This window comes from Struthio camelus, chromosome 19 (assembly GCF_040807025.1).
Source record: "Struthio camelus isolate bStrCam1 chromosome 19, bStrCam1.hap1, whole genome shotgun sequence".
In the NCBI taxonomy this organism is placed as follows: Eukaryota; Metazoa; Chordata; class Aves; order Struthioniformes; family Struthionidae; genus Struthio; species Struthio camelus.
The window spans coordinates 11828377-11839927 of NC_090960.1; the positions used below are offsets into that span (position 1 = coordinate 11828377).

The following is an 11551-nucleotide window of genomic DNA, read 5'->3' on the forward strand; positions in this document are numbered from 1 at the left end:
GAAAAAAAATAAATCATTCTTCCTCCTTAAAACCACTTCCATCATTTCTGCAACCTCTCCAGTTTTTACCCGTGAGCCAGGGGAATAGGGTGGAATTACTCAAGGATTTAGGTTTCAAGGGTGTATTTTTAAGGGTAAGTCCTGCTCTTGGGCCGATGTTGCGCTCTGCATGGAGATAGGTCGTCCTCGTTGGATGCTGGGTCATGCTAAGATGCTGTAGGCATCTCTTGATGCACCTTTGAGTGCCTGTTGGGAAATGATTGTGCACAGTCCTGGGGAAGGCTAAAAATGCATCGAACTAGGAGGATGTGGAGCTCTTGGGTTGCGTGGGATCCTGCTGGGACAAGCTAGACACATGCCACGTTGCGCTTGTAAGCACAAATTGCACTCACTTGCCTGACCTGAGACAAGTGTTGAGTTTGTGTGGCCAAGTGAAAGCAGGGGCGGATGTGCTCCGCAACCGTCAGCCTTTGCGCAACGTGGGTGCTCTCGTTGCCCTGGGGGAAACGAACCTCTGGGCAACGTGGGAGGATGGGCTGGGGCTGAGGGATCTCCATTCTCCCACGCTGGCGTCGGCCTGAGCCTGGAAAGCCGTCTGGCCCAGATTCATGCAAAATGCAGCTCTAGACTCATCCTGATTCATAGAGGGCTGTTGCAGCTAGCCATGCTACAGGTGTGGTGTACAGCCCAGATAATCCACTTGTGGATAACCGGGAGATTACTGAGCTGGATTTCTAATGCAGTGGCCTTTAATAATAATCCCCCCTAATCCCTAAATCATTGGAAAATGGATTTATCTGTACAGGCTAAATGACCTGCGGAGGCATTTTAGGGAGGAAAATTCTTGTGCATTTGTGTCTGGGTGTGTATATATATTTATATGTATATATGCATTTTTCCTTCCCCTTTCCCTGCCCGTCTAACCAGTGTGTGTATGTGTCTGTGTGTGTGTGTCTTTTGTCCGGCAGGGACCTCATGCCCAGGACCCTCGAGGGGCAGATCACCATGGAGAAGACCCCCAGCTACTTTGTCACCAAGGAGGCTCCGGCCCGCATCTCCTCCATGTCCAAGGGCACAAAGCTCATCGTGGTCGTGCGGGACCCCGTGACCAGAGCCATATCGGACTACACCCAGACACTCTCCAAGAAGCCTGATATCCCCACCTTTGAGAGCCTGACCTTCAAAAACAGGACTACGGGCCTGATCGACACCTCGTGGAGCGCTATCCAGATTGGCATCTACGCCAAGCACCTGGAGAACTGGCTCCTGTACTTCCCCATCGGGCAGATCCTCTTTGTCAGCGGGGAGAGGCTGATCAGCGACCCCGCGGGGGAGCTGGGCAGAGTCCAGGACTTTCTGGGCCTCAAGAGGATCATCACGGACAAACACTTCTACTTCAACAAAACCAAGGGTTTCCCGTGCCTGAAGAAGGCGGAAGGCAGCAGCAAACCCCACTGCCTGGGGAAAACGAAAGGCAGGACCCACCCCGACATAGACCAAGAGGTGGTGCAAAGACTGCGGGACTTCTACCGGCCTTTCAACATGAAGTTCTACCAGATGACGGGGCAGGACTTTGGCTGGGACTGAGGCTGGCGTGGGAAACTTCCCTGTAATTACTTACCCAGCACGGTTTGCGTATATAAAGAGATATATATGTATGTAAAATGTACAGAAATCTATTTTATAATAATTTATTTTTAATTCCTAAGCAATTAATTCACTAAGCTGCCTAACCGCACTGGCTAGAACGGTAGCCCATAACCTGTTTAACATTCCACGGTGTTTAATTCTCCTTGTTTTTTTTTTCCTGTTTTCTCCTCTTTTTGGTTTGGTTTGTAACAGATGGTGCTTCCATTTTTTCCTAAACAAAAATATGTATTTAAAAATCAAAAAAAGGTGAGGGTGGGGCGGGAGGGAAAGCACAAATTTATTTTTGTTACGGGTATCTGGCCTTTATAAACACTTGCTTTCCCTATTTCAGTGTCCCAGTCTCTGCTCGGGTGTTGTGCTCCCTCGTCCCGCAGCTTTCCTGGCAGATCCTGCGGCCCCTTGAGGGGGGTTTATGGGCTATGGTGGAGCTGGGGTGGGTGGGGAGGGAGGCTGTGGGTCTCTGTCGAACCGGATACCTCTGCTGAACAACAGCTTCTTTTACCAGTGGATATAAAATATAGGGACCTCCAAGCCATACAGCGCCTACTGCCCTGGCTGTCTTCTGCTGGCTTCCCTAGCCCAAGCCTCTGCTGTACGGATAACGTGCTCATTTTCTAAAGAAGCGGGGAGGTTGAGAGACTGTTGCATGGGGAGAGCTGTCTCCTCAATATACGTTTCCTTCTTACTTTTTGCCGAGGAGGCTCTTTCCTGCTATCCCTCTATGCATTTTAAATCTTTACTGCAGGACAAATATTAAAAAAAAACCCTATATATATATATATATATATATATAAAATATATTTTTTATATATATGTATATACGTACATGCACACACACACACACACACACATATATTATATATAATGTGAGACATTTTTCAGTGCTGGTCTGAATGACTCTTAAACGTCATGCCTAGGAGCGCTCGCGCACACAGGGCCCTGCTGGGAAAATGCTAAACTGGTGCTGCCGGGAGAAGAACCTCTTCCCATGCACTAAAGACACCACCAGAGCCACGGAGGCGTTTGCAAAACCCGAGGTGGCTGCTTGGTGCTGACCCCAGCAGTAGAGGACTGCAAAGGACACGATGCAGTCAGGTCCACCTCCAGCACCTCGGGAGCTGAAGCAGTTGAAAGGAGAATGGGGAACCTCAGCCTTGTCCCTGGTGAGCGGTCTTGGCTTCGGTCACGTTTTGGCTGAACACCTTGTCCATGGTCTCTTCCTGGAGAAGTCTTTGCTCAGAGCCAGGAGGAGGTGCTGCTTTTTCGACAGAGATGGATCTGTAGGATGGCAGAGGGAAGTGGAGGTTATGCTTAGGCTCAGGAGAGGCACACTAGAGCAGCGGGGTGGCAGCTGGGCAGCCCGGGAACCTGATCCTTCAAAGAGAGGAGCAGGCCAAGCATGGTACAATAGCCTGAAAATCCATCCATCAGGTGGGGCTGAATGCTTTGGGGCATCAGAACACGCGGGATTAAGATTTCCACGTGCTGCGTCTCAGGCCCCGGTTAGGATTTTGACCCCTTTTCCTACCCTGAGGAAGGCACTTCTTGTAGCAGTGCCCACCCTGAGAGGTGGAGCGAGGTAACATCAGAAACAATTCGCTCCTTGAGGTTTTTAATAGAAGCAGGGCTGTGTTGTCATTGTGCAACTATGGCATGAATACGGGCTTTTAAAAACGTCAATCCAACTCAGAATTTAGCTGCAACATGCTATAGGCGTGCACCTAACTTACAGCATGCAGGGACACCTGAAATGAGGTACTGGGACCAGCTTGGAGCAGGCTAAGTAGATCTCATGATGTTACCATCTGAGCACTGTTGTAAGGTGTGCAATGTAGTAAAACTTGAAACAGCAAATGCCCCAACAGGTGTTGATACTCTAGCTTTATATGTGTTGCCTGGATAAATTAGTGCCCTGCACCTCTCCCTGCAGCAGCCGATAGAAAAAGCCTTTGAACAGCGCGTTGCTAAGCCATGCCCAGCTGCGGTAGGGTGTAGTCGGTGGCGTTTCCCAGCTGTTTCATTTACTTTAACAGCCTCCTTGCTCTTGCCTGCCCCTTACAGCTGTCTGCTGTGGCTATTTCATGATGAAAAGGCTCTTTGGAGCCATTTCAGCTATGGAAAGGGAGGTTGCATTGTGTCAGGACTGAGCCCTGTAGCAAAGCTGGTGGGAGCAAGATGCAAATTCCTCCTGGGGGACTGCCTCCAAATGTCTCCTGCTCCAATGGAAAGGCAAGTTCTGCATATCCTCTCCTTTTTGCCCCACATCACATCTAGCGACAGGAGTGCTGCTTTGGGTTAATGCAGTCCCTCTTTCAGAGGTCACAAAAGTGACTACACAAAAAAAATTCAAGTGTAGCAGAAGTGCTCTGCAGGCTGTGGGGCAGCACGCAGGAGCCTGTGCTGCACTGTTCAGATGAAAACCTTGCGTGGTGTTGGACCTATGCGTGCTTTGGGTCTCGGTTTTCGCTTGAGCTGGGACCCCACTCTGTTCGCCGCTGCCGGGGCGAGGAGCGAGATACACAAGGGTGTCCGTTTTATCACAGTGTTGAAGGATCGAGGGGAATGGGTTGGGGTGGGGGTGGGTGGGGGGGGTGAGAAGAAACATACTTCCTTTGGGAAACCAGAACTGGTGGAAAAGAGTGATTGTTTTGGGGAGGGCAGGGTCTCAAGTCCTCTGTCTTCCTACTAGCTGGCTTATGCAATGGGTGGACCGAAGCTTGTCTCTGTGCGCTCCGGGGCAAGCTCCCAAACTTGACTGTGCCGCTTCCGCAAAGCGGCTTCACTGGCCAAGTCTTTCCACTGTGTGGCAAGAGCCTCTGGGATTTATTGCTTTGTCGTGACCTCATTTCCGTTCGGTTTCCTTTGGAGTGCGTGTGCGCGTGCCTGCCTGTTTTTTTAATGCCGGAAGATTTAGCGTCCCATATCTTTTCCCTCTTGCTTTCTTGGAAACAACTTTTTAATATCCTGATGCCTTCCTCAGCTCCACGAAATGCAGCGCACCGGGGGCTTGATTTGTGTAATCAAGCCTTGCTGCAAAGTGCCCTCACGAAGCAATCTTGTTGGAGAGCAGAAATACCGAGGGTGAATAATAACTCTTCTAACCTTAAGCAAATTGTTAGCCCCGGCTCAATATCCTTTGTAATGAAGTCTGTACTAGTCTACTCGACTTCATTTAATATAAAGGCCTTACTTGACCAATATGACAATAAAGGTGAATACCACGTGGTGTACATCTGGCTTGCTAATACTGGAGTCAATGCTATTGTCATCATTTAAAAGAAAATACCTTTTTTTGAAGTGAAGCTTGGGGGTGTGATTAGAAGTTATTTTTTTCACATTGTAACATTAATTTATGGCCGAGTTTCATTCAGCCCTGTATTTGGAAGTGCAGTGCAGGTATTAGTGGTGTGTTGTCTGTAACATGGTACTATAGAATAGCCAATTTGTAAAAAACAAACAAAAAAAAAGCCCCAAAAGCAAAACCTAAAAGCAAAAAAAAAACCCACAAAAACCTAAAATCTGAAAAAAAAAGGTAAATCAAGTATTTTATGGTATGTACAACACAAATTAATTTTACACAGAGAAAGATGTTTCTAGGAAAATGAAATTCTGATAATTCATACTATTTGTATGAACAAATAAAAATATATTTTACCAAGCGATGGACACGGTTGTATTCATTGAAAACCATGGAGGCAGCGGTAGCCTCGCCAGGTTGGGTTTGGTAGCGCCCGGGGCTGCGTTCGGCCTCCAGCCATTGCACGTGTGTCCCGTCAATGTCTAGGCAACCTGTGCCGGCCTCGTGGCAAAGCCTCAAAGCAGACGCCGAAGCCAGCAGGGTTTAATCCGGTGCGTGAACGTCTCTCCAGCGCAGGGCCATGTCTGGGAGCCGGCGGCCTCGCTGGATGGTTAACACGTGCGTAAGGGCTTTGCCGAATCCCACGTGGGTTGATGTGTCCCATCGAACGCCCCTTCCTCCAGCCGGGTCTCGGTGCGGAGGACCCGCGGGCTGGTCTTCGGCCCCTCTGGGAAAAGCGGATGGTCTTGGCAGCTGGCAAGAGGGTCAGTGCCTTCCTGTGTCGGGGATGTTGTAGGATAAAGCTGGTCCCTCCTGGCCAGCGTCAGGCAACATTGCTTGTGCCGCGTTTCTATTTGAAAGCATTGCACTTACTGCTAGGGATGCTGGGCCAAACCCCTGGAGCCAGGAGTTGCTATTGCTCCCTACACGCTTAGCACTTGAAGGTATAAAAATACATTATCATTAAATGCAAAAGAGTCCCAGGCCAGTGCTATACAAAGCAGTGCCTAAAGAGCATTATAGATTTACATAATGTAGCAAATGCTGCTTAACTAAACTGAATTACAATCATTTGATTCTTCTTAGCAAGTTTTGCCTCTGCTGCGCAGTAATTGATGGATGGGAGTCTCAGACTCGTTCAGTTTTCATAGGCTTTGTGTAAAAGGAGTTAGGACTAAACACAACATTCTCTGCAAGGATCTAGGAAGAATTAGGCCTGAAGCACTTGTGAAGACTGAAATTAGCTGCTCCCAAACTCTGGCAGTGTTTACATTTTGTAGATGCCTCACTTTTTAAATACACACCTGCTAATTTCACTTTAAAACGCCCATGTAGCATTTGAACTGCGCTGCTGGTTGTGCCGAGAACTGACTGCATTGTGATGGAGTAGAGCAGCTTGTTGCCTCATCGACGCCTCACCTTGGCCGGGATTTAAAGGCAGGCGCGCCGGGGCTACTGCCAGATGTCAGTCCTGCAGGCACCTGGGAAACCAGCTCAGCCTGGTCCTATCACCTTAGGGCTCTTTCCTACGTAGGAGACAAGAACTTGAGGAAGCTGAGGTGGGGGAGGGAAGGGATGTGGGCTTTCCTGTGTCCTGCTCAAGCACTAGGCTGTTGGGTGGCACTGCTGTCTCCCATTCCGGTGTTTAGAAAAACCTACTCAGTTCTCAGATGGGAAGAGTGTAGGTGCTTTTTTCCTTCATGGAGGGATCAGTGCTGCAAAGGAAGGGGAAGGTGTTGCCTCGTGTTTCTAGGTAAGTCCCTGTGAAATGGGGTTTATCATCTGCCCTGTCCTCTGCATATCCCTACTGATGACTCCTAGGTGCACCTGGGCTTGTGGCTACGGGGGGATACCCACTCAGTTTGGGCTGGACCCCATTCTGAGATGCTGTTTTAGGCGGGTGAGTGAACATCTAGAAGATAAGAGTCAGGATCGCCATGTTGTCTGTGGGATCAGGTCCTGAATGCAAAGAAGCACTTGCCCCAAAAGGAGATGGGCTGAAGGCTTTTTCTAATTGCTCTGAGGACTGGAGATAGCTGCTAAAGAAGAAAGCTCTTGAAGAGTAACTGTTTGATGGAGAAATAAGACTGAGGCAGTTATCAAAATGCTACTGGTAATGATGGTGATAACAAAGGTGAATTTATTTTTCTCTGGGTGAGAAGAGGTTAATGGGAGATGGGAGAAAGGTGATGAGCTACTGCTTATAACTAGAAGGTCACCTCCAGGTTGTACAAACCAGTGCTGTATTTCTAGTGATGGAAACATTTGGGGTCCAGTGCTGAGAAAACATCCCAGAAGACGGTCACCTTGCAAAGATGCAGATGTCAGTGATGGGTAAACACAGAGCAGGGAGGAATTAGGTTGTAAGGGAATGGGCTACCTCTGTGAGTACCTCCTTGTTGCACCTCGAGAGCGTGGAGACATCTCTGAGGAGGATGAAGGAAGGTAAAAGGAGGGAGGAGAAGGATGGGGTGGCCTGTCTGCACTACAGAATGGGCTGGGCAGAATTTAGGATGGCAAAAAACTCTGGCAAAATGTGAGCAGTTGAGTCCACTCTAACAAAGTCATTGAAATGGTGCGTTTTGTAGATGGCTCTGCACTTGTTGGGTAGCTGACCAAAATGATGAACCTAAAATAACCCTGAAGCTTGAGAAAATTTGCAGCTGGGCTTGGCTTCAGGAAAAAGTTTGGTTTTCCTGAATGTCGTTGGCCAGGGACTGGGGTATACTGCATATCGCTCATATCTAGGTGGCTGTGAGTTTGTGCTGCTGGCTGTCCATTTATCTTAACTCCAGTTCCCTAGCCACCAGGCTACTGCAATAGGAATCACTCTGCTACGTTTCCTGAATTGTGTGGGTTTTTTTTTCCCTTTGAAAAATCTTACTTGGCCACTAGATCTGTCCGTTAATAGCTTTATTTAAAGCTAAACTTTATTATCCTCCAATTTCTCTCTGTGGTTAAGAGCTATGGTGTTAACTCTTTTCCTAATGCATATATCCCAAAAGGTAATAATACTGACTAATTTGTTATAAATCATTCAAACATTTCTACGCAAGGTAAGTGTTCAGCACCTTGTTTAATGGCCTCTTTATTAGGGAAAAGAATTCCTGTGTCAAGTGTTAGTGTTGGTACCTTCAGCTGGGATAAAACCTTGTGTGGCCATTGTGAGTCTGTCAGATCTTCCTGTCAGTCAGGCTTTCCCTCGTTTGCAGATTATAATTAATTTCTCTAAAACACCTATTTCAGATCATTGCAGGGTCCTACATACTAATTTATGGGGAGTGGCACAAAAGACATAGTGGGTAAGTTGATCGCCCACCTTCCGATTTCTGTGCACTTTGCTGCTTGCTTGGTTTACTGCTGCTTTCCCTGATTTTTCCAACAGACGATGATTTAGTCCTGCAGGCTTTTTAGACTCCTAACCTCTGCCTCGGCAATTCTCTCCTCCCTCTGAGTCGGGGCTTACGAACAAAACTGCAGAAATCAGTCGCTGTTGCCTATAACTCTTCAGTTAAAACTTGCCAGCATCCTCAAGGAATATGATCTGCAACCATTTATACAGGCAGCTGTAATTGTGAGGCTTAATTCATGCTTGTTAAGTCATCTGAGCTGCTGAAGTGAGAAGCACAGCAGCAGTGCAAAGTGTTACTGGTTATTAAAGCTGCTTACCGCAACGAAGATGTCACCATTTGTCTTATGCTTGATCTTCTCCCTGTCCCGCTAGGAGCTGCTAGGGAGGACATCGGTACCAGCTGTCCTCAGGAACCGAATCAGAGCTGGAAATTGGGCTCCCATTGGAAATTATGTGCCATGCTCTGGCAGCGACCAAAACCCTGAGCAGTGGAATCAAGTTTTAAAGTAATACGATCAAAAAAGGCTTGGCAGAGGAGTTACTACTGGCTGCTTTGACATGTAGGATATTTAGCTGGGAATTTATGTGCCAAAAGCCTAAAAGCTTCACTGAAGCAAATTTAAGAAAGCACCATGTTTCCAACTAATTAAGTAATGTCAGCCAAATATAATTTATTTCTCACTATCACTCATGTCTACAGCAGAATTATCTCATTTTTTGATTTCTAATGACTTTCTCTCTCTCATTAATCTGACCATGAATTACTTTTTATATAACTTTTTGGCACTGAAGCAAAGAAATTTTTTTTATTTCTTTTCCTTTTTTTTTTTTTTTTTGCTTTTCTGCTTTTTAATAAGAACAGCATCCTTGGGTAATTCTGCATCACACTTGAAGGGGGGGCCACAGAGCTCAGCTCAGGTCTCCTAGTGTGACTGTAGCTGCCTTTTGCAGCAGGCCTGATAGGCTTTGCCCCTGTGTCTTCCTCAGGACCTCAACTTGTCATTGCTCCCTGAGGCCTCCCATGTCCCTTCTTCTGGTACAATGTTGGGTGAATAAGGTCTGTGCAGTTTTTTTTTTTTTTTTTTTTAACACACCCCCAAACCCCGAGCATTTTCCTGCACTTTTCAGGGAAAATTGTCAGGTGCCTCTCATAGCTCTTCAGTAGAACATCTCTGGTTCTTCAAGTCCTCATAGCATCCCCAGCTCTTCTCACAGATGCAGACTACTGCAGAGATTACAGCTGCTTTCAGCTATAGCAGGCTTGGTTGCTCCACCTAGCACATTAGGGTCTCTTCCAGTCGTGTGTGGCCTGGTTATTGGAAGTCTCAGCCTTTCTGCTTTACTGCTTTCGTTCACAGCTTGGTTTTTGCTTAATATTTGTTATCTGCAGCTTAGCTTGTTTCCAAGTCCCTGGAGCAACCTCTTAGGATGATCCAAAACAGGACTTGCTTAGACTGGATCAGACAGGTAGCTTGCATCCAGTATCCCATCTCTGACCCCAGACAGCTCCAAGAATAAGGAACTGGAGATGAAGCTCTCTTTTCTGCTGATGGCTGAACAGTGGTCAATGCATAACTTAGAGGTGCACGCTCTGCCTGGGCTTTCTCTAGCAGTGCACCTGGGTTCTTTCCCTGGTCAAGGCAGACTGAACATAATGTAAAGAGATTAGCCAATGCTCTTTCTCATAGAACTTGCAGCAGGTCGAAGACACTCAGGTAGTTTAGAAAAGCATGCGGGTATTGGGTGCTTTATGTATAATGGCCTGAACAGCTGAAAAATTCCTTCATTTCCAACCAGTGCAGAAGCAGGGCTTGCTACCCATGGTCACAGAGAGGAAATTCCACCGTGACTGCTGCAGGAGGAACTGTAGTCTGCCAGCCAGTCCTGGTTGCTGCAAGGTAGCCTGGTTGGCAAATGAGCCAGGCAGACAGCTAGTGCTGTTCAAATACCTCCTTGGGAAAGCAGAAGGGAACACACACCCAGAAATGCCAGCAGACAAATGCCAGGCAGGCAGATCCTCACCTGTCAGAGTTTCACTGCCTTGAAAGAGTGAACCGGGGAGGAAACCAAAGCAGTGGGCAGATAGCTGAAGGGTGATATGGAAAACAGGTAAGAGGATCATTTTCCTGAGCCCTTTGCATAGATTGGGGTTGCTTAGAGGCACCTTATATATAAGAATATTTCTGAAACCCAGTGGGATCATGCCTGTTGAGGCAAAAAATACATAATTGAAGCTGGCTGACTAGCAAGAGCTCTTGAAACTCTCATCCAGAGTGAAATTTCACTTCTGGATGGTTTGGGATAAAAGAAGTCACCTGTGGGTTGGCATATTCCTAGTGTTTTCCCAACAGCCTTCAGGGGAATGTGGTTATAGCTGGCTTGGATTTACTATAGCCTTCCTCTCTCACTCATGTGCTCTTGCAGCCTGGCTGGCCATCCAATGCTGAACTTCTCAAAGTGAGCTCAGGCAGGGAAGGAGTGAAGTGAGCAAGTTCGTCAAGCTGGAGGACTCTGGCCTGTGAATGACATGTCACCACTAAGGACAGGGAAAGGATCTAGCCAACTTACTTCAAATCAAGCATTGCACATCTTAGTGGGCTGAGGAAATGCCATGTTACGAACAACTTGCTGTAGGAGATGTGGTGCTGCTCTGGTGTACGTCTTACCCTTCCTCTCCTCTGAAGCCAAAGCAAAACTTAAAAATCTGACAAGCAAAACTCCCCTAAAACCAAAGGACTTTTTTGAATCACTTCCCCTTCCCAGATTTTCATTACTTCCTATGGAAGATCTGCTGCTTCTGTGGAAAACTGCTTTGCAGAAATTTCCATGTAATTAGAGCTAAGAAAACAACTTCCTGTAAAATGAGGTGGCACTAATGCTTTGGCTAACTGTAATTTTGACCCAGCATAAGGCAGCCAGATGGGGCAACAGGGATCAGAGCAAGCACCTACACAGTTGGATGTGTTTCTGCAGCAGAAAGGGAGATGAAAGCTCAAGGTCCCAATTGATGGCTGCGACAGACTTGCTTTCTTCCTCTAGCTGGCAGATACAGATGCGTTACTCTATGTCTGTATATCTGATGTATCAGGGATCTCGCTACATTTCTTTTGCACGTATTTGTTTTCTACTGCTTTGTTTGAGAGCATTCTTGGAAGCTCAGTTGTTCGAGTATTGTGCTGGAAAATATATAGTGTTTATATATCAACAGTGAACAACAGTCTCCAGACAATTGGGGGGATGCAATTCAAATG

At 47.1% G+C, this 11551-nt stretch overlaps 1 protein-coding gene across 1 annotated transcript in view; it reads left to right on the plus strand.

Moving 5' to 3' along the window:
• HS3ST3B1 (heparan sulfate-glucosamine 3-sulfotransferase 3B1) overlaps window positions 1–5310 on the plus strand; it is a 34040-nt gene extending 28730 nt beyond the window's left edge. The window contains exon 2 of the mRNA XM_068914202.1: window positions 969–5310. Coding sequence (XP_068770303.1) covers window positions 969–1587 — 619 coding nt within the window. The 3' untranslated portion in view covers window positions 1588–5310. The remainder of the gene's footprint in view (window positions 1–968) is intronic.
• Window positions 5311–11551: the final 6241 nt, after the last annotated feature.